This window comes from Peromyscus californicus, unplaced genomic scaffold (genome assembly GCF_007827085.1).
Source record: "Peromyscus californicus insignis strain IS unplaced genomic scaffold, ASM782708v3 Scaffold_11__1_contigs__length_118956290, whole genome shotgun sequence".
NCBI lineage: Eukaryota > Metazoa > Chordata > Mammalia > Rodentia > Cricetidae > Peromyscus > Peromyscus californicus.
Genome location: NW_026294402.1, coordinates 81,583,944 through 81,608,031, shown reverse-complemented (window position 1 = coordinate 81,608,031; position 24,088 = coordinate 81,583,944). Strand labels below are relative to the sequence as shown.

General features: G+C 39.2%; 1 protein-coding gene across 5 annotated transcripts in view; it reads right to left on the bottom strand.

The window, feature by feature from the left end:
* The window catches only part of LOC128096438 (cytochrome b5 reductase 4), a 69,106-nt gene that overhangs the window by 36,421 nt on the left and 8,597 nt on the right, over window positions 1-24,088 (bottom strand). For all 5 annotated transcript variants that reach the window (XR_008213648.1, XM_052716018.1, XM_052716034.1 and 2 more), the window contains exons 3-4: window positions 11,339-11,439; window positions 8,207-8,288 (exon numbers count right to left, since the gene is read on the bottom strand). Coding sequence is in view for 4 of the 5 variants with exons in the window: in XM_052716018.1 (XP_052571978.1) it covers window positions 8,207-8,288; window positions 11,339-11,439 (183 nt within the window). In the remaining variant the exon portion in view is untranslated. The remainder of the gene's footprint in view (window positions 1-8,206; window positions 8,289-11,338; window positions 11,440-24,088) is intronic.

Here is a 24,088-nt window from a genome sequence, read left to right as displayed (position 1 = left end):
CTGCAATACTGCAAAACACAGTTGCAACACTGTAAAACACAGCTGCAATACTGCAAAACACAGTTGCAACACTGTAAAACACAGCTGCAACACTGCAAAAACACAGCTGCAACACTGTAAAACACGGCTGCAAAACTGCAAAAACACAGCTGCAATACTGTAAAACACAGCTGCAATACTGTAAAACTGCAACACTGTAAAACACACTGCAACACTGTAAAACACAGCTGCAATACTGTAAAACAACTGCAATACTGTAAAACTGCAACACTGTAAAACACAGCCGCAACACTGTAAAACACAGCCGCAACACTGTAAAACACAGCCGCAACACTGTAAAACACAGCCGCAATACTGTAAAACACAGCTGCAATACTGCAAAACACAGCTGCAATACTGCAAAACACAGCTGCAATACTGCAAAACACAGCTGCAACACTGTAAAACACAGCTGCAACACAGGAAAAACACAGTTGCAACACTGTAAAACACAGCTGCAAAACTGCAAAAACACAGCCGCAACACTGCAAAAAACATAGCCACAACACTGCAAAAACACAGCCGCAACACTGCAAAACACAACTACAGTTCAGATGTAGGGATGTCTCACTTCCTAGCTTGAATTATGTTGATAAAATTCCTTTCCAGGGAGACATATAAACAAAGTCAACCCCTTCTTCCTGTGTCCCAATGACAAATCAGCCTATGATTTCATTACAGTTCACTCTAGGAACTACTGAGTTTTCAGGTTTACTTACAGAGCAAGAGCAGCCACACAGAAAGGTCTGCACCCAGCACAGAAGATAACTTCCCCCATGGCTGGATAGGCAGAGTCCCCTCCCCTAGTTCCTCCCCATCTATGTCCTCTAGCCCTTCTCTGAGATCCCCAAGGCCATGTACAATTAGGGCAGAGCTGCATGCAACTAGCTGGGAAGGATGGCTGATTCTCAAGTGAGTGGTCTATGACTCTCCTTGCCCTTCCTTCTATATATGAACATTAATGGTTAACAACGCCAAACTATGGTGGTCTTTTCAGAGACTCTTGAAGATGACAGTAATTTGGTTCAGAGAATAGTCCTGTACAGCAAAGTAACTCCCTTAAATCTGGCACATGTGCATGCAAATGCATACATACACGAACACCCAAAAATCACACATACAATGAGCACTATGGCCGCAAGACAACTGAGTCAGCACATTCACTAAGACACTTGCCAGTGTCCACACCATGGAGTCTTACTGGACTCTAAGCTTGTGCTTTACTGATCTGAACTGTCTCCATTCTACCAAAAAAAAAAAGCTAAGGCTTTGGAAAGGAACCTTTGACTAACTCTCTTCCAAGCTGAGCCTCTACTGGCAGTCCGCCTATTCCCCAGCTGTCCTGGGCTTGCTGACAGAGCAGTAATGGTAACATGACTCCTTGAAAGTAATGGCTCAGCACCTCAACCTGTAATCCCAGCACTCAGGACACACAGGCAAGGTGATCTTCAGCTACACAGCAAGTTTGAAACCAGCCTGAGCTAGATGAGATCCTATACTAAAATAATAATAGTAAGAACAACAACAACTACTACTACCAATGTATATACAAAGGTTTCTCCATTTCAGCATTAGCGATGTTTTGGGCTGGATAACTCTCTGTCATGGGAGTCTGGCCTGGGCACTGTATGGTAGTTAGGAACATCCCTGGCCTCTGTTCATGAGAATACCAGCAGCATGGAGGATAGTCATAACAAAATGTTTCTAGGTATTGACAATGGTCCTTGAGGATGAAATCAACCCCAATTGATATGCATTAAGAACAAAGGAGCAAAGAATTATTCAAAAGTAGACTCTGTCATCCTTAGTAAGGTATGTGGGCCCATAAGCCTCAGTATTTTTACTTTTAAATTAAGGTGTTAGAACAGCTCTAAATTCCCATACCTGACTGTCCTGTCCCTCTGACTGCTCTAGTCTACGTTTCTAGCTGTTTATAGCCATTCACTGTTAGGAAGTGGTTATGAAACCTAAATACATAAATATAACTATGAAAAGCAAAGAGAGATTAAGATTATTCCTGAGGGTATACTTGGCCACTGGAAAATATCAGTGATTTTTAAACATGGCATTAAAATGTTAAACTTATGATCTAGAACTGTGCACCTCAAAAGAAATATAAAACAACTCAGAACATGATTTAAAATATTTTAATAACCAAATTACCAAAGTAAAGGCAGGAAATAATATTGCATCTGGAATACTAACACCTCATGTGTAATCAAAATAAAAATTACGAGGTACTTCACTTTGATTTTTTTTCATATTAATCCTTGAAGTCCAGCGTGTGTTTACAGTACATCTGATTGGGTACGTGAGCTCAATAGCCACACGTGACTGACAACCATCATGGTAGCCAGAGAATGAAGGCAGAACATCACTCATTTTTCATATTTACCAGAAGATTTGGTGCTTCTGTGATAAAAATTATCAATAAGTTATCTCTATTTCTCCTTTATTATTAATACATCTTTCTAAGGCACAATACATTCTATAATACCTTTTAAACAAAGGACTATAATAAACAGTTGAATTTTTGCCCAATGACAATAACTCCTGCCATAGCTTAAGTTCTGAGTCTGCCAGATTTGTGTTTTCATTCCTGAATATTCAGACATGAATATTAACCATGATCACACTATAATCTATCAGGTAAATTGAGGACCAGAACTGTCTAGTGTGGAAATGCCCACAAAATGCCAATTCTGGGACTTTCTACATTGGGACAGTTTGCCTCATGTAAGACAATTTTAGTAAAAGGGATTAGGGCATTGTGGTTATGAGATGGCAAAGAGGAAAAGAAGATGAGGGAATATAGGAGATGAATATGAGCAGAATACATTATATGTGTGTATGGAAATGTCATGGAGAAAATATATATACATAAAATAATATATAATTATATAATAATCAACAGACACAACCTATTAATGGACAGAGAGAAAGGGACTTGGGAGCACTCAGTCCTAAATGAGATTTTTTTTATCAAGCGCCCCTCCCCTAAAGGCTCATGGATGTCCCTAAAGAGACAATGTCTCCCAGACACAACAAGACTGATGACTGATGCACATGAACTCATGGAGACTGGCAGAACACACAGGAGCTGCACAAGCTCAGGCCAGACAGGGCACCAAAACTGGGAGGAGGAAGTAAACACAGGATCCCACTCCTAACCAAGAGGCTATTTGCAACTGATAGCCACGGACGACGGAAAACTCAGTTTTCTCCAGTGCAGTGTCACTGGGTACAGTAACCACACTCCAGGGCAGGCCCACGTCCAGGAGTAGATGGCCACACAAAACAATCTCCACAGTTTTTGTTTGGACAGACTTTTGTTTTCTATGTGTTTTTTGTCTTATTGATTTTTTTCTTTGATTTTCGTTCTGCTTAAGAGAGAAAGGGAGGGCACACAAAGATGGGTGGGTGGGTGGATAGAGAGGTGAGAAGGATCTGGGGAAGAAAAAAAAACATGATCAAAATATATCGTATAAAAATATTTTTAAGGAAAAAAATCTCTTTGCTCACAAACATTGCCTTTCTGCTCTGTAAAGTTCTTATCTTTGCTTCCTAATGCCTTGCACGCTGTTTCAAATCACTGTCTGCTACTAATCCACAAAATATTCCTGACCCAAACAGGCGGACTCTCCCACACTCTCACAGGTCCTGTCACTAACAAGAATGCTCTCTTTCACAGGAACAAAACCATCTTTTCATGTCAAAAACACCACCACATGCTAGTTCATACCTAATAATTGTAGAAATATACTGAAAAACAAAAAATGGCCTCACTGTTAAAAGTAGTGAAGCAAAAAGGGGGCCACAGCAGTGGCATTTCTAGCCACTATTGGCACCCACAACACACCCCCACACAAACACCCACAACACACACACAGAGCTTAGATTGTAGGTGGCTAGCAAATTTTGCTTCAGTTAATTCTCACAGTGACTTTAAATGTTCCTTCATGGATATCAGTACATGAAATACACAAGTTGTCGTGTGTGTGCTCGTTGATGTGTGGCTGTGGCACATAGGCAGAGGATGAAGGACAGCCTTTGAGTATTGGTCCTGCTGTAAAACCAGGCTGGCTGGGTACAGGCTAGTCAGTCTGGCTTCTGTCCCTGTCTCCTATCTCCTTGCAGGAGCACTCTGGGATTACAGATGCTGCACTACCATGTGCAGCTTTTACTTGGGTTTTGGGGATCTGAACTCAGGTTGTCAGGCTTGTGTGTTGTGTGACAAGCACAGTTCCCATGGAGCCATTTCCCCAGCCCAGGGCACTTATTGGTTTGTTGTTGTTGTTTTTGTTTGGTTTGGTTTGGTTTTTCAAGACAGGGTTTCTCTGAGTAGCCCTAGCTGTCCTGGAACTCACTTTGGAGACCAGGCTGGCCTCAAACTCGGAAATCCATTGCCTCTGCCTCCCAAGTGCTGAGATTAAAGGCGTGCGCCGCCGCCACCACCACCTGGCTGAGGGTACTTATTCTTACCCTGCATCTTACTAATTAAGAAAACACCGTCTAAGTAGCGGAGATGAGATTTGGATCCAAATATGTCTATGAATCTCTGTTCTTTCCAAGGTCACATTGCCTCAGTAATCAGTATCAGAAATAGAGATGGAATTGAAAAGGAGGCTTTTTGTTTTATTTTTAAAAGTCCACACTTTGTTTTCCTAAGAAACATGCATGTTCTCCCCCAAACCAAGTGCTGATAATTTAGTCCTTTCTGACCAGGACTCAGTCTGAAGTCCTCCTTCCTCATCCCCCTGGTTCTAGCTACCCTCACCTCACGGATGGGGTTTGTTTTTTTCTTGGTCTAATGTACATCTGTTTTAACTTTTCTACTGAGTAATTTAGGTGGACAGTTGTTTTCCTTTAATACTTTCAAAGTGCTATTCATTCTTCTTCTTTTTTTTTAATCCCCTTCTGTTGTTTGGGAACTTGGCTGTAGTGGCAGCACCAAACTAGCGGCTGTGTGCCACTCACTGCTTGGTTGGTGAGTCCCCTGGCCACACTTCCTATCTTCTCATCTTCTTTGTCTGTACACGCCTTCAACACAGGGAGTCCCCATGGGTGCCATTGTTACTTAGCTTGTTTGAGGTGTGCTGAACTTTAGACATCTGACTTTTACTAATTCTGAAAAATTCTAGGCCTTATTCCCTTCATGTATTGCTTCTTCCTCATTCTCACTACAACTTCTTCTGGAAGGGTGACTACAAGCCCTAGGCTTAGGAGACTCCATGTCCCTGCATGTTTCTCCATCTTCCCATCTCCCGGCACCATGTTCTGCCTCAGTCCTGCTCTTCAATCTGTGCACACCAAAGTTTCCACTGTGTCTAACCTACTCAACTAGGCATGCGATGAGCTTGGACTTCACCTGCTTCGTTTCTTCCTTCCTGTAAATCAGTTCCAGTTGGTTCTTTAAAAACAAGGTTGCTTTTAATAACCCATTTTAAAGGTTATCAATTCAATCTCATTTTCCTAAATATTTGAAGCACGATTATCTTGGCTCTGGACAGGAATAACAAAGCTCAACAGTACAACTGCCATTTATTTCTCACTTCTTCCCTTGGGTATCGTAACAGCTGACCTACGTTGTGGGAAGAGTGTTTCAGGCTGAACTCATGTTTTCCACAGATCCACAGAGGCATTTGCTAGGTACTCTGGAAAATCCACAGTGAGAGATTAGTTCTTGGTCTGAAGTTTCTGGGATCACACAAGTAATACGTTTAAATTCCAAACTTCCTTCAAAGTGGTAAGTGGCCTATCTGAATTCCAGATGGGTCAGACAAGTTGGTTAGGAAAGGCCTGGAAACACTGGTACCTAACTGTAGCTAGAGTTTTCCTGCCTGGCCCACAGTCAGGACAAATCTCTGTCACCTGCCAGTCCCACAGCCACTCAGACCCAACCAAGTAAACACAGAGACTTATATTGCTTACAAACTGTATGGCCGTGGCAGGCTTCTTGCTAACTGTTCTTATATCTTAAATTAATCCATTTCTATAAATCTATACCTTGCCACGTGGCTCGTGGCTTACCGGCATCTTTACATACTGCTTGTCCTGGTGGCGGCTGGCAGTGTCTTCTTCTGCCTTCCTGTTCTTTCTTTTCTCCTCTCTGTTAGTCCCACCTATACTTCCTGCCTAGCCACTGGCCAATCAGTGTTTTATTTATTGACCAATCAGAGCAATTTGACATACAGACCATCCCACAGCACCTAACTATAACAGAGAACCCATGTTGTTTCAGGAAAAACCTCTAGCACCCTCCCAAGCATGGTCTGAGGCTGGCTTTCAAGAGTGAACATGCATAGAAGCAGCTAGCTCTACCAGTCAATGCTCTTCTAATATGAGATCTAAATCCCTAATGGATAACATACTAACTCCGCTCAGAAATAAACTTGCAAGTATTGTAGATTGGTAGTAGGATGCTTGTCTAGTATACACGAGGCCCTAGGTTCAATTCCCAGCCCTGCAATAAAATAAAGTAAAGGCAGCTTGCTTGCACTCAGGAATGGTGGTGCACACTTGGAATCCTGGCACTCAGGAGGCAGAGCCTAAAGGACAGCTGCACATTTGAGGTACGCCTGCAATCTGTGAGGAGGCGCACTGCCCTCCTATGCTAAGAACCCTAAAATTCTTTCTTGCCATCTGACCAACAGTCTGCTTCTCCCCTCTGTCTTCATACAAACCCTTGCTACTACCCAAGTGGCAGACAAATCCACGTTGAAGAGCCCCTGGCCTCCTTGCTGGGCTGGAAGTACAATGAAGATTTTCTTTTAATAAAAACCAAGTTCCACAATATTGGCTTCAGTGCCCACCAGGAAGTGTATCCTCTTTGCTATGAGAAGCGTGGCCAGATTCTCAGAGGAAAAATCTTTCTTCTCCCTCATCACGTTAAAAAAAAGGCCAAGGCAGACAAGACAGTCCAGCACTTCTCTTTGCTGTTAAATACTTTTTCCATTAAATATATAGGTCTACCAAGTACAGGCCATAAACAGGGGCTCAGTTCCAACTTCTGCCTCTCACAGATCCAAGTACCTGTCTCTTACCCCTATGTGACCATAGACATTCCTGTATAGATCGAAAACCCCAGTTTACTACACTGTTTACTGAGAGAAACTTCCAGCAATAAGGTCTCCAATTACAAAACTCACTGACCTAAGCAGTGAAGACTCTGCTTGAACAGACCAATTCACTCTGAATTTGAGAGTCAAAGTCATGGGTGACTAAAGAGAAATGGCTACTTCCCTTCACAGAGAGGGATCTACGAAGTATTCCTGCTACTGCAATCCCATTCACACTCTCAGAGGGAGCTGGCTATTCTGAAAGAGGTCCGGAAGAGCTGACTTGAACAACTGTAGGGGGACCTCTAACTCAGAGGCAATTATACTTCCAAAGAAGCTTAACCGAGAAGGGACTACACAGGTTAGGAGACAAAGAAGAGTCCAGATAAACCGGGGGACAAAGACAGGAGGCGACATTGTACCATATAACTTCCTAGTCTTTGATGTTTTAGTCATGTGAGAGCAGTAAGAACAGTTAAATGATAAGCTGAGCATGGGCCACACACCTGCCACATCTGTAATCCCAACCTTTCAGAGGCTAAGGAAAAAGGATCATGAGTTTGGGTGTAGCCTGGAATAACAGAGTGAGATACCAACTTGAGAAATAATTTTAAAAAAATTAAACGTTAAACAACTAGACTAAAAAAAAAAAATCAGCCAACATCCCTAACCAGTACTGTCACTAATCTGGTTATTTAATGACAGAATGTGAGATTATGGAAAACAAGGAAGCAAATAGAGTTTTTCCTTCTATGGTATTTACTTCTTTACTCCTTACAGCTTTCTACAAAACACATCACGTTTTTAAGGGAAAGTCACTATAGAACTCCTTATTTTTCTTTTCCTCATTTCATGTGGTGCCCAAGCATGCACTCAAGTGTGTGCACATGTGTGTGTGTCTGTGTGTGTGTGTCTGTGTGTGTGTGCATTTTCTTACATGGGTGGGTATGGAAGGGCACATGTGGATGTGTGTGGAGGCCCAAGGTTGAATAAAACCTTTAGAGCAGCTACGGCAGAAGGCCAATAAAAATGGGGAAAATACTGTGCTTTATTTAATCCTACTCATTGAATCCAATTCTATTTTAAAAAGCACTCGCTTTTTTACTTACCTTTTGGAACAGCAGGCTTCATAGCCATCCTGCCAACCAGGCACTCTTTCAGCATGGATTCATAATTGACCCAACGGTGAACCTGGGAGATGAATGGCCAACAGCAACATGACTCTAACCTCCACAGGATGTTCTCGTTTTACCATGAGCTGAGCTAAAACTTCATACACTGCTCTGAAGTAGACGTAATTAGCCAGCATCTGATAGAGACTGTTTAGAACAGTACTCTCAATGTGTTGTCTACAGACCTCTGGGTATTTCTGACACTGTCAAGTGTCCACAAGGTCCCAACAATTTCAAAAGAACATTCAGATATAACTTGCTCTTTTTCCTTCTTTGTCATTTGCAAAGTGCTTAAGAATATCCTTCAAGGCCGGGCGGTGGTGGCGCACGCCTTTAATCCCAGCACTCGGGAGGCAGAGCCAGGCGGATCTCTGTGAGTTCGAGGCCAGCCTGGACTACCAAGTGAGTTCCAGGAAAGGCGCAAAGCTACACAGAGAAACCCTGTCTCGAAAAAACCAAAAAAAGAATATCCTTCACAATATATGAAAATTATTGCCATATTCTTCCTGTACGATAAAACAAAAAATTCTAACTCACGCTGGTCTGGAACTCACTATGTAACCAAAGCTGCCCTCTAACTCACAGCCATCCTCTTGCTTCAACCTCCTAAGTGTTGGGATTACAGGTGTACATCACTATGCTGCAGTGTAACAGCTATGCTGTTTAAATTAGCAAACGCTTAAAAAAAATTAAATGTTCAATTGTAAAAATATCAGTAAAGAAAAACACAACATTCAAAAACATTAGTAAAGAAAACCATGTATTCAATTATCAATTTATTCAATATAATTATCAACAGTCATAATGTAATGTTCAAACATTAAAATAATTAGGTCAAATAATATTGTTAACAGGGTCTTAATAGTCTTGAGGAAATAACACTAAATAGCAAATACATTACAAAACAGACATGAACTTATTATTATTATTAGAAACTGAATTTTACTTGCAATTACTTACAGTACATGCATTACTTTGTAAATTCCTGCCTTTGGGAGGTGAGAATGGGGGTAATTTCAGCAAACAGATAAAGGAGACAGAGATTTAAGGAGGCAAGGGTATAGGGTTTGTCATTCACAGGACTCTAAAACAGCAGGCACTTAAAGTATGTTCAAAGTAGAATATTTACTCTGACATACTATTCTATTTAGGGTCTCAAAGACCAATCAGATGACTAGATTCATGTCACTGTTAATAATGACCACTTAAGAGGTGAAAAGCAGGGTGTTGCTTAGACAATTCATCTTTAAGAAGATGAATGTATTTGTCTTGTTACCCAAACTGGACCTAACAGAAAGCTATCCGGACAGTACTGAAGTGTCAGAGCCAGAAACAGCACTGAGGACTTGAACTACAACAGTGGGAAAAAAAGGGATCAGGTTAATGAAAGAGTCCGGCCAGTGACCACACACTGGGCCATGATGGGAAAAGACAGACTACTCAGTAGCTCAGTCCCTTTCTCTGGAAACGGGCAACAGGAAACACAGAGGGAAGGTAAGCCAGTGCGCCAGTGCCATCACTGGAGACTGAGTTGGAATACCAACAGGCCATCAAGCTGGCCTATCAGTTATGTGGAAATGACAAAATAAATAAGGGGTCAACAGTGGGATCAAAACTGAAAACAGATAAAGCTGATAAAGATATGAACCAATATGTTCTTTGTACAACTCAAACATGATGTGTAGGGAAATTTTTATAGTGAAAGACATCAGACGTTTCTAGAAGACACCAGAAGCTTCTAAAATACAAAACTCTATTTCCACAGTAAAAAGCATAAGTAATTAATTTTACTAGTTCATTAAAGCCAGGGGATGCAGCAAAGTGCTAAGTAAAGTACGGTCTTCCTCACATGTGTCCCACATAAACTCGGTGCTGGGCAATACAAGGCTTTCTGGAGAAATCTTCTGCTGAAGAAGTACATTCCACCAGAGAACAAGGGAGAGCCAGGAGACAACCACAGCAGCCAAGTGAGGCAAATGTCCCTAAACTGACTCGGTTTGCATTGTTAGAAAGTAACAAACAGCAACAGCAAAGGGAACGTCTCTTAAAGGAGCAAGGAGACACTCCCAAGGGAATGCTACCACAACCAATGAGCAAATCAGATTTCACACCACAAAGATGGGCACCAGAGCAAACAAGTCCCACCTTTAAAGCAGGTGCACCAAAGTATTTTTAAACATAAAACAAATTACATTTCTGACAACCTGATCAAAAAATAACTACCTATAATCTCAGAGATAAATAAAAAGTATTTAAAAAAAATAAGTTAAGTTTGATCAAAACAACTCTAAAATACCCCAATCTAATTCAGGTATCTTAAATGGTTAAAACCTAGTATCATATAACATGGTGAGTTATCATTAATTATACAAATTGAAATGTGAAACAAAGGCAAATTACTAAACTTCTAATGACTACAATATCACAATAACCACTAACAAAATTATTGGTAATTAATGTATTCTATATAACATTTAAATAGTGGGGAAACTAATGTTTTTTTTTATAAATTTGGAGAAAAGGGTTTAATGTAAACATCTTTCGAGATACATTTAGAACCTCTGCTATTAATTTAGGAAAAGCAAGTTTCCTATTCATTAATCAACTTTATCTAAGTTCCTCCAAGAGATATGGGTCCCACATAGTAATGCAGACTGGATGTACAACTACCTCCCCATGAGGAAAAAGCAAGAATGCTATACGATAACTAAAAAAATTAATTTTAATTTAAAAAAGAACTAAAGTGATTTGAAACAGCAGATCATACTGTCCCTTCTCCCATTGATAGAGTTTTCTGTAAGTCAATTACCATCATTACCAAAATAAATCAGGACGAGTGAAAGCCTTGCCAACAGAGGAGTCAAAGTGCATGCCACATACTTGGAACCATCTCTAGAATTTTACTACAATGAGTTGAAAACTCACATGGACAGCTGGTACCTGTGAACATCGGCCTGCATTTCAAAATTCAAGCCCACCCATCTCAAATGAATGCAAGTGTTTTCTTCCTCTGAATGTCTCACTGTTAAATCCATGTCTACAATGCTCTGCTTACTTGTAGAAACTTACCTCATTAAAAAGATCTGTCCCGTCTGCTCCTGCTGCTCTCATAAGTTCATCCTCCCCGCCAGGATGATACTCCATATATGGGCTGACATTGTAAACAAGGCCTGCATCAAAGCAAGGAGAAATAATATCCAAATGAACTTCCTAAAAATTATAAAACCTATAAATATAAGGCCCACTAAATCTCTCCCAACATTTCATTTAGGAGTTCATTTTATCAAATTATAATGAACTGTAAAGTCTGAAATTACACTGCTCCTGCAAGCTACCTAATTAACCTGCCAGTTTCCTGGTCTCTTATAAAAAACAGGGGGCTTGTTGGTTAAGACATGAAAGTTTAATATATCAATACCTGCACTAGAAAAGCAAAAATTGCACCAGCTCCTTGAGCGCCAATTCCTACAGAGCTATGTGAAGAGGGTCCAGTGATCTGCACACTGTTCCTCTGTGAGAGGAACCTGGACCTTCCCTAGAGGGAGACATGATCTTTATTAAGCTGACCCATGAGTAACCCATTTTTGTTCTAGGAGGAGATACCATACTAACCAGGTTTTTTCAGCATTCAAAGATTCATGAAAATATTGTCCAGAACACTGTCTCTGCAACAGACCACATAGAATAGCCTCCCAACACAAAGAAACTCTCTATATAACTTTTGAATGCACACACACACACACACACACACACACACACACACACACATACACACACACACACACACACCCCACAGAAATAAAACCTCATTCCATTGCTGTCTACTGCCCTGGTGAAAATCGTGAGTCAGATCTTTAGTAAGGCTAAGGAATTATGAGCCTTCGGGCCTACTCTGTAAAAGAAGGCCTGTCTCATCTCTTCATCTTTTGATTTTCCCCAAATATTTATTAAATCTATGCATGCATTCAACTATATCTTTATCTTTAACAAAAAGGAACAGGGAATAAAGCAGGACGTGCTGACTGGAGGCCTCATCAAGGAAGCAAGCTTTTTGTATCTGTATTAGAAAGCTAACAGCAGACAAATCCAGCTGTGTTCCAGTATCTCAGAATGCCTCTGTTGCAGTTTCCTCAGAATTCTGCATCCAGAACAACTTCAAGGCTGCTGGTTAAGATGGTCCAGCCTCACAGACTACTCCAGCCAGGACTTCAGATAAGCCTTGCACTTTCCCAAGACTGGACAACAAACAATACAACTAACTCTCCCAGGACTTGACCATTATCCCAATTTTCCCAGGGTCTCTTAAAGATTCCAGTACCCCCAAACAACAGGAATCAGTCTAGAGAACACAACACCCACACTCCCAAGGGGTGGGGTGGAGAGTTTTTGGTCATTAGATGGATTATAGATGTTTGTCATCGTTTAGGGAGGTTGGTTACAAATTGTTACTGGTCACAGTCGGGGGAAAGCTAAACAAAGGAGATTAGATTCAGAGATTATGGTGATATTTTATTTGTATTAAAATATTATTTGTATGTTAATAAATAAAGTTGCCCGGGGGTCAGAGCTATTAGCAAGCCATAGGAAAGCAGGGCAGTGGTGGTGTACGCTTGTAATTCCAGCACTTGGTAGGCAGAGCTGGGTAAGTCTCTGTGTGTTCAGGGATACAGCCATTATTGGATACACATGCTTTTAATCTTAATACCAATCATGGAAAACCTGGAGGCCTATACAGACAGGCTGTGAGGAGGCGGTCATGTGGTTGGGTTTACAACCAATGAGAAGGCAGGACAGGAACTCTATATAAAGACTTTAACACAGGGGTAGCTCTGGTTCGGAGAGGTAGGACCACCGCAGGAGGAAGGGTAAGGTTTTAGCTCTTAGCTCTGACCTCTTGGCTTTCTTCTTTGCATTGGTTCTGTGTTTCTTATTTAATAAGAAGGTTGGATACATCTACATTTGGCGCCCAACGTGACAAGAATTCATTAAAAACCGCTTGGCTTGGCTTGGCGGCAGGTCTGGTTTCCAGCCTGGGCGGCCCGGCTGCCTAGCTTGGGCCCAGGCCTGACTGACCCGCAGCTGGAGCTACTTGCAACTGCTACAAACAACTCAGACCTGCCCTGCTGAACAGGGCCCTTGCCTGTAAAGCCAAGGCTTGACTCGGCTCAAGCGGCTACACTTTCTCTCTCTCTCTCTCTCTCTCTCTCTCTCTCTCTCTCTCTCTCTCTCTCTCTCTCTCTCGCTGGATTCACACCTCGAACACCAGGTGGCTGTGAAATTCCCTGGGATTCTACTGTTCTACCCAGACTTTGTAAGTCAATTAACATATCTATTTAAAAGAGAATTTTTTTCTACATTAAAAAAAAATGGGCTTTATGTGTACATTGGAAGAAAATTGGGCTTTGTTTGAAATTTTAGGCACTCTGACAATGGAACAACTATATGAAAAGATTAATATTGATCGAATTATTCAGTTTATTACTTTTCTTATCCTCATTTTACTATTTAAAAAGATCGTCAACTTAAGTGCCAGGATAACAGTCTTAGAAAAACTTGTTAAACCAGTAAAAATGAATTATAGAGAAATTCAAATTCAGACAGAAGAAATAAATAGTGAAGTTTCAAAATTGGATCGTAAGGTTACAGAAAGAAAGCCAGTTTTCACACAATCACCCTTAATTTATCCAGTAGCCGTACAGCAGCTACCTGATGAAGAGAATGAACAAAATACTTGGGTTCCAGTTGAAATGTTAGACTTACGAAGATTTAAGGAGGCAATAGCATCTTATGGCATGCACTCCCCATATGTAAAGCAAATGTTAAACACCTGGTCAACTTGTAATAGGATTATACCAAAGGACTGGCGGGAATTGGCACAGGCTGTTCTTGAACCCGGACAAAATCTCCAGTGGAAAATGTGGTTCAGTAATGAGGCTAAAAATATAGAAAGACAATGGAGGGATAGCGGAATACAAGTCTGCCAGGATCAGCTTATTGGCGAAGGCCAATATGCTTCAGTACAAACACAATGTTCATATGATGTCCAAACCCTACTTCTATGTAAAACGGCAGCTTTGAATGCATGGGACAGAGTTGAAGAACCAGGAAAAAAAACTGAGTCATTTACAAAGGTTATACAGGGCCCCAAAGAATCTTTCACAGATTTCTTACAAAGATTGACTTCAGCAGTACAAAAAATGGTCCCGAATTCAGAGGCTAGTCAGATAATAATTGAATCTTTAGCCTTTGAGAATGCAAATGCAGCGTGCAAAAGAATAATTAGGCCGTTAAAGGCAAGATCTGCACCTTTGGAAGATTGGATTAGAGATACAGTTAATGTAGAGGCTTATGACCATGATGATATGTGGGTAGGAAAAGCAATTTCAAAAGGTTTGAGCAATGTTAGATGTTTTGGATGTGGAAAGCAAGGACATTTGAAAAGGGATTGTAAACAGGTCATTCCTAGAAATAATGTTTATTCAAGGAACACTGGCAACAGAATGCCCCTTCCTTCTGGAGTATGCAGAAGGTGTGGTAAGGGAAAACACTGGACCAACGAATGTAGATCAACAAGGGACAGACAGGGTAACCCTCTGCCTCGAGCTTCGGGAAACTCCCAGAGGGGTCTCAGGCAGGCCCCCACAGTAAATCCAGTTCAAACCTTTCCTGCAGTTGTAGAGGAAACCCCTACTCAAAGCAACTAAATAACCAAATGTCTATTGGAATAAATCATGTTAGTCAAGATGATGAAACAGAGAAAATAGGAAATTCAGGAAAAAACATAAAGAAAATTTTTTGGCAAACTTCTATTAATGAACAAAGACCAAAACTAACAATAAAAATAAATGGTGTTTTGTTGTCTGGTCTGGTAGACACAGGTGCTGACATTACCATAATTGCACCAGAATTTTGGCATCCAACTTGGCCTCTTCAGGAGGTAAACATTCAACTCTTAGGAATTGGGACATTATCTAGAGTGAAACAAAGTGTAAGATGGCTTGAATGTATAGGTCCAGAAGGACAGAAAGGAAAATTAAAACCATATATGGCTAACATAGCTATGAACCTGTGGGGTCGAGACTTGTTACAACAATGGAATACTCAGATTAATATCCCTCCAATCTCAGAAACAAATCATAAATTAGTACATGTTTCTGAGAGAAATATTAAAAGATATTATTCTAATGAGTGCTCACCAGCCATCCATGTCATACAAGAACAGGGCACAACAACTGATAATCTTCCAAAAACATTAACAGCTCTACCTTTAAAATGGTCAACAGACAAGCCTGTATGGGTTCAGCAATGGCCTTTAACAACAGAGAAACTCCAGGCTTTACAAGAGCTGGTGGAAGAACAGTTAAATGCTCATCATATTGAAGAATCAACCAGCCCTTGGAATTCTCCTGTATTTGTTATAAAAAAAAAATCTGGTAAATGGAGAATGGTAACAGACCTTAGAGCAATTAACAAAGTAATTCAGCCAATGGGCTCTTTACAATCTGGAATTCCTTTACCTACTCTGTTACCAAAAGGCTGGCCTCTCATAGTTATTGATTTAAAAGACTGTTTCTTTTCAATACCCTTACAAGAAAAAGACAGAGAAAGATTTGCTTTCACAGTGCCTACTTATAATAATTCTCAACCGGTTAAAAGATTTCAATGGAGGGTTCTCCCACAGGGAATGTTGAATAGCCCAACTTTGTGCCAATATTTTGTAAAACAGCCATTAGAAGTGGTACGTAAAAAATTTCCTAAATCTATAATTTATCATTATATGGATGACATTTTATTAGCTGATTCAAATGCAGATACTTTAGAAAGAATGTTTGAAAAAGTAAAGAAAATTTTGCCTTGCTGGGGATTACAAATTGCTTTAGAAAAGGTACAAAGAGGAGATTCTATTAATTATTTAGGATATAAAATAGAACTTCAAAAAATTAGACCTCAAAAAGTGCAAATTAGGAGAGATCGACTACAGACTCTTAATGACTTTCAAAGATTATTTGGAGACATTTCTCATCTAAGAACTATTGTTGGGGTAAAAAATGATGAACTGAATAATTTGTTTAAAACCTTAGAAGGTGATAAGGACTTAAATAGTCCAAGAGAATTATCACCTGAAGCTGAGAAAGAATTGGCCTTGGTAGAAAAGAAAGTACATGAAGGGCACGTAGATCGTATTAATCCAAAGCTGGATTGCATTTTGGTTATTTTACCTTCTAGGCATTCCCCAACAGGAATATTAATGCAAAGGGAAGATATTATATTGGAATGGATATTTTTACCAAATAAACCAAATAAAAAATTAAAAACTTATGTGGAAAAAATCTCTGACTTGATTTGGAAAGGAAAATTGAGACTTCGTCAATTAGCAGGAATAGACCCAGCAGAAATTGTCGTACCTTTAACTAAGGAGGACATTGAAAAATTATGGATAGAAAATGAAGCTTGGCAAAAAGCTTGTAGTAATTTTTTGGGAGAAATTAACAGCAAATATCCCAAAAGCAATAGAATTGATCTTATAAAGAGAGCTGATTGGATCTTGCCTCGAATTGTGAGGAAAAAACCCATATCTGGAGTTCGTACATTTTATACAGATGCCAACAAACAAGGAAAGGCAGGTTACAAATCAGAAAATTTAAGTAAAGTGGTTCAAAGTCCTTATAATTCAGTTCAAAAATCAGAATTGTACGCTATTCTGTTGGTATTAATGGATTTTTCAGAACCTCTCAATATAGTAACTGACTCTCAGTATGCTGAAAGAGTAGTATTACATATTGAGACTGCAGAATTTATCCCTGATGCTTCAGAATTAACTTCATTATTTATTCAATTACAAGATACAATCAGAAAAAGGAGTCATCCTTTATATATAACTCACATCCGATCCCATACTGGTCTGCCAGGCCCTCTAGCACAAGGCAATGATGAGATTGATAAATTATTGATAGGAAATGTGCTGGAGGCCTCAGAATTTCATAAAAAACATCATGTAAATAGTAAAGGTTTAAAAAAGGATTTTTCCATAACCTGGCAACAAGCCAAAGAAATAGTAAAGAAATGTCCTACTTGTTCCTTCTACAATCAAACACCATTACCAGCAGGATGTAACCCAAAGGGTACTCAGAGGAATGAAATCTGGCAGATGGACGTGTTTCACTTTGCAGAATTTGGAAAACTGAAATATGTACACCACACTATCGATACTTATTCAGGATTTCAATGGGCAACTGCTTTGAGTTCTGAAAAAGCTGATTCTGTAATCACTCATTTGCTAGAAGTTATGGCCATTATGGGTATACCTGCACAAATCAAAACTGATAATGCTCCATCATATGTCTCTGTTAAAATGAAACAGTTTTTTGCTTATTATAATATAAACCATGTTACAGGTATACCACATAATCCTACAGGTCAAGTTATAGAAAGTTATAGAAAGATCAAACAGAACTCTAAAGGATATGCTAAATAAACAAAAAGGAGTAACAAAAACCCCCAGAAATAGACTACATAATGCTCTATTAACTTTGAATTTTCTCAATGCCAATGAGAAAGGAACAACAGCTGCAGAGAGACATTGGATAATAGAAAAAACTACAGAATTAAATCAACCTATATACTTTAAGGATGTGCTGACCTCAGAATGGAAACCAGGGTATGTGTTACGTTGGGGACGAGGTTTTGCTTTTATTTCTACAGGAGAAGATAAGCTGTGGGTACCATCAAAATTGATAAAGGTTTGATTTGAACAAGAGAGACCTCTTAATTAGAGGAGGTGATAGTTCATCAACTATCGTAAACATCCAATTTAAACTAACTTACACCAGTAACACATGCCTTTTCATTTAATCAGATAACTTGTCAAAAAGGAACATCCCCAAAAAACCTTGGGGAAAGGTTTTTGTTTTTGTCTTTTAGGAGAATGAAGGTTAAGGAATTTGAAGAACACTGGACAAATGAGACAACTGAAGAAAAGGAACAAATCATCTATCCTAAGAAACAGAGTGAAATGGCGTATGGGTATGTTATCTAAAAAAATTTTATGTCTTCCTAAATGTTTGTTTCTGCTTTTCTTTAAAGATTTAACACTATTTAACTTCTAATAGTCCCAGTTCAATTAAAATTTAAAGCTGACTTTGGAGTTGGAGAATGGCTCTCTCCTTCTTTAAACTCAAGCATGTTGTTAAAAGGAAAATGCAAACTCCCTATATCATGCCAGAGGAAAAGAGCCATCTTCTGCTATGGGACAGGAGAAAAGCCAAATTAATTAAGGGACTATTCTATTACTAATCTCAACTCTTTGATTCTATTCTGATTCTTTAAACTTTTCTTAAAGTATGAATTTTATATCAAAATTTACAAGATCAATATATATAGATATATATACATTTTAAACTTTGTTAAGATATAAATGGTCATATAGAGTACTAACTATTTCTAAAAAGTCGCATATATAGTCTTTGTGTTCGAGTCTCTTATCAGTTTTTTGCAGGAAATCACGGTTAGGCCTAACATCAACTGAAGTCTCCAGGAAGAAGATGGGGCCCCACAACAACAACAATTCCACGTGGACAATAATAACATCACTAAGCTGACAAACATCATCTACAGATCAGCTTTGAACTACAAAGTGCTCAGAGCAATTTTGAGAAGAGCTAGCTGAGATGATCCAGTCTCAAAGACTACTTGAATAAGGATTTGAGATAAACCCTGAATTTTGGCATTATACACAGACTGGATAACGAAGGATATATTTACCTTTCCTAGAATTTGACAATTAACCTAAAATTTTTCTTTCAGGATAAAGATACCTTCGCCCATACCCAGCAGGAAGCAATTTCAAGAATACGACGCCCACATTCCCAAAGAGGTGGTGTGGGGCGGTTGGTTTTTTTGGTCTTTTAATGGGTTTTGGGTCTGGGATAATTTTCATTGATTAGGGGGGTTGGTTACAAGTTGTTGTCAAGGGTTAGGAAAAAGGCTAAGCAAAGGAGATTAGATTTAAGGTTCTTATTAAAAAAAAAAAAAGAAAGAAAAGAAAAATGTAAATACTTTACATTGGATTGGATTGTTTTATATTGTATACAAATTATATATATTGAAATTGATATTGTTAGAAAATGTTATATATATTTTTCTAATTGTACCGTTCAACTAACAATGTAATGCAATTTTCTGATCCTTGAATGTTATTACCAACTATTAGGATATAAAGAAATGAAAGTTAGTAGTTAGATATTATAATAGAACTTGTCATTATATTAGGTATGTTTTCAAGATTGAGTAGATATATTTTAGATAGACAGGTTATCTTCAAACCCTTCAGAGATCTACAGAATATGGCATTTAAAATGTTTTAATAACTTAGAAAATTTTTCTTTTTTGTTATGACTATGAGACATGTCGGCTCCTGGCAGTACCAATCTACTTCAGAGAAAATATGGGCATTGAAGAAACTGCATATGGAGTTAACTTTCATTGTGGCAAAAGTTAGCCACTGGACAACAAAGTATCCTCGAATCAACAGGACAAAATGGACAGACAGGACATAAAACAAAGGATTACTGATTCTTGCCAAAACAAGTGTGGTTATGGCTTTATCAAAAGGCATCTTCAGAGGCCAGGACAATATGGCACCATCCCTGAAGTGGCCTTCGCAATTCGAAAAAGGTACAGTGCCCTTTTCTTCGAAGGCAGCTGAATAGGCAGTGGGCCGATGGCCTCTGATGTGCAATGGAACAGCAGCTGAAACAGTTATTCTTGAAGAGTAACTAAGCTCACGCCTCTCAACAGTAGACTGGCATTTGATGGAGGGATATGGAGAAGAATGGGATGCTGAGATGAAGCCATATATACACAGCCAAGAAGAATGGACAGCTGAATTAAAAAACCATCAACAATTTCCAGAATTTAAAATCCTGAATCATGACATGACACTAGTGGAATTCAGGTGTTTCTGGTACATGGACTACTCTCACTCAATGTGAGGTTGAACTGTTGACCTTGTGTACATCCTACTTCACAAATGAGTCTGTCAGATATGCTAAGCCTATAGGCTGAAGATGATGCCCCAGCACTTTGGAGAAACCTCAGGTGACTGTCCAGACAGCTGTCTGTTTCTGTCAACTCACAAATTTTTTGGAAGTTGCTTATGTGCACTTCCTGTTTTTATTTTTGTTAGCTAATATTATTTCCTTCTTGGGTCTCTGAGGGAGTTGAAGATTAGTTAGTTATAGTTGAAGATTAGTTAGTTATAGTTGAAGATTAATTAGGATACATTTTGGACTTACCAAAATAGGATAGATAATAAAATTATTTTCTCTGAATTTGTCAAATACAAATGGACTAGACATTGTTTAGGTATTTATTACTTGTATATATTGTATATAGTTATTGTACTTTTGTATATAGTTTTTCTTATATTAGTTATAAGCTTTTTCTTTTTTTTCCTTTTTATTAAAATAGAAAAGGGGAAATATGGTGATATTTTATTTGTATTAAAATATTATTTGTATGTTAATAAATAAAGTTGCCCGGGGGTCAGAGCTATTAGCAAGCCATAGGAAAGCAGGGCAGTGGTAGCGTACGCTTGTAATTCCAGCACTTGGTAGGCAGAGCTGGGTAAGTCTCTGTGTGTTCAGGGATACAGCCATTATTGGATACACATGCTTTTAATCTTAATACCAATCATGGAAAACCTGGAGGCCTATACAGACAGGCTGTGAGGAGGCGGTCATGTGGTTGGGTTTACAACCAATGAGAAGGCAGGACAGGAACTCTATATAAAGACTTTAACACAGGGGTAGCTCTGGTTCGGAGAGGTAGGACCACCGCAGGAGGAAGGGTAAGGTTTTAGCTCTTAGCTCTGACCTCTTGGCTTTCTTCTTTGCATTGGTTCTGTGTTTCTTATTTAATAAGAAGGTTGGATACATCTACAAGAGATCTCTTTCTGAAGAGAAAAAAGGCAATATAGTATAGAAATGATAGAATACAAGAAAGGATTTTTTCAGTTTTTTTAACCACTAGTCTCAAATATTTTATATTGGTATGAATTTTGGTATATTGATACAAATTTAAGGTTATTTTTGTTAGAAGATACTGTACATACAGTTCTACTTTTGTTTAAGGTACTGTACCTATGCAGCTTATTTAATGACATAGTCATGTTAGGTATGTTTTCAAGGTCAAACAGAGATATATAGATAGATGGTCTTCAAACATGTCAAAGACCTACAGAATATGACATTTAAAATGTTTAACATAGGGCTTTTCATGACAATGAGACACGTCTACTCCTGGCAGCACCAATTTTTTCAGAGAAGATGATGGACACTGAAGAGCCTCCATGTGGAGTTTGTTTTCACTGTGGCAAGGTTAGCCACTGGGCAAAGAAATTGTTCTTCCCTTGACTGCTGACAGTATGCTGTACAAACTGGACAAGCAGAACACAAAAGAGAAAGACTGCTGAATTTTGCCAAGATAAGGTGGGATAGTCCTTCAAAATTCCAGCCTCATAGAAAAGTTTGCCAGACATTCTATAGGACATACAGGAAAGCAACTGCTGAACTTCACCAAGACTAGGTGGGTCAGTCCTTCAAAATTCCTGCTTCATAGAAGAGTCTGCCAGATATTCTAGGCTTGTAGGCTAAAGATTGGATGCCCCAATGTTGAAGAGAAACCATGGGTGCCTGTCCAGGCAGCCAGATGTCTGTAATCTTTATAGGTTTAGAAGTGACTTGCACTGCACTTCCTGTTTACTCAGGTAATATTACATCCTTCTGGGGTCTTCAATGGAATTGAAGGAAGACTAGATAGTTTTCCTTAGTCCTGATAGAAGGTAAATTAGGTAAAGAGTTTTGGACTCATCAAGATAGAATAAATAATGAAGTATTTTCTCCAAATATGCCAAATACAAATGCACTGAACACTGTAAATATAATTCTTACCTAATAATTGTTCTTACTGTATATAGTTTTGCATTGTTAGAGTTAAAAATCTTTCCTTTTTATTTAGACAAAAAGGGGGAAATGTTGTGGAATATTCCTTTACACTGTGTGAAGATATGTCGCTGTGATTGGTTTAATAAAAAGCTAAATGACCAATAGCTAGGAAGGATTTTGGGGGCAGAGAGAATGCTGGGAAGAAGAAGGGCAGAGAAGCCAGACAGACACAGTATGAATCGGACACACAAAATGGGACAGAAGTAAAAGCCACATGGTAGGACGTAGATTAATAAATTATGGGTTAGGCTGGGCGGTGGTGGCGCACGCCTTTAATCCCAGCACTCGGGAGGCAGAGCCAGGCGGATCTCTGTGAGTTCGAGGCCAGCCTGGGCTACCAAGTGAGTCCCAGGAAAGGCGCAAAGCTACACAGAGAAACCCTGTCTCGAAAAACCAAAAATAAATAAATAAATAAATAAATTAAAAAAAATAAATAAATTATGGGTTAATTTAGGTTATAACAGCTAATTAGGAACAAGCCTAAGCTACTGACCAAGCTTTCATAATTAATAAGAAGTCTCTGTGTGGTTATTTGGGAGCTGGCTGGTGGGAAAGAAAAATCTACCTACACCTGAGGCAACTGGCCATATCTCATAATTAAGAACAGAAAGCAATGAATTAATGCATTGATGCATATACTCAGTTTGCTCTCTCCTGTAAATTCAGTCCAGAGCTCTGCCCATGAAATGGTGCTTCCCACATTCAAGGTGGTTCTTCTAACCTCAATTAACTCGATTAAGAGAATCCCTTACTGGCACATCCACAGGCCAACCTAATCTAGACAATTCATCATTGAGACTCCCTTCTCGGTAATGCTCTACTGTGTTAAGTCAAAAATCAAAACTAACTATCAAGAAGCTGGAGAGATGACTTATTGGTTAAGAGCATATGCTGCTCTTGCAGAGAACCCAGGTTAGGGGATGGTTGCCCAGTTAGCTAAAAACCTGAGACTAGATAGACCATGGACCTAGGGGAATACCAAATACTACTATTCTGCTAAATGAACACAGCAATAAAATGACTCCCAATGGCATTCTGCTATACTTATAGATCAGCATCTTGCTCAACCATCATCAGAGAAGCTTCCTCCTACAATAGATGGGAACAAATACAGAGATCCACAACTGGACAATATGCAGAGAGTGAGAGACCTTAGAACACTCAGCCTCAAATGGGATGTCTTCCTCCCTTCAAGACTCAGGGAACCCTGTGGAAGAGGAGGCAGAATGATTTTAAGAACCAGTGGGGTGGAAGACACCAAGGAAGCAAGGCCCTCTAGACACAACAGGGCTGCTGCACAGGTGAACTCACAGAGATGGTGGATCACAAACAGGGCCTGCACAGGTCTAACACAGACGCAGTCCCAGTGCTGAGAGGCGAAATTAACAAAACCCACCATCCTTGACCTAGAAGCCATCTCCAATTCATAACTGCTCACAAAGGAAAAATTCATTTTCTCCAATCGAGTCTCACTGGGTATACAAACCACACTTAAGCTCCTGGCCCAGCAGTAGATAGCTAACACAAAATGAACTCAATGGTATTTTGGGAGGTTTTTGTCTCATAATGCTTTGTCTGGGCATTCTAATTTTTTTAACTTTACAGATCTTTTGTTTATTATATATTATAGTTTACAATTTTGTTTACATAGGGTTTTTTTTTTTTGCATGTGTGTGCGCGTGTGTGAATATGTGTGTCTCAGGGTCTGTATATGTTTTTTATGCTTTTCTTTGGCTCTTTTTATGTTTCTTTGTTTTGTCCTATTCTGAACAAACAAAAAGTTTGTTTTATTATTATTATTATTATTACTATTATT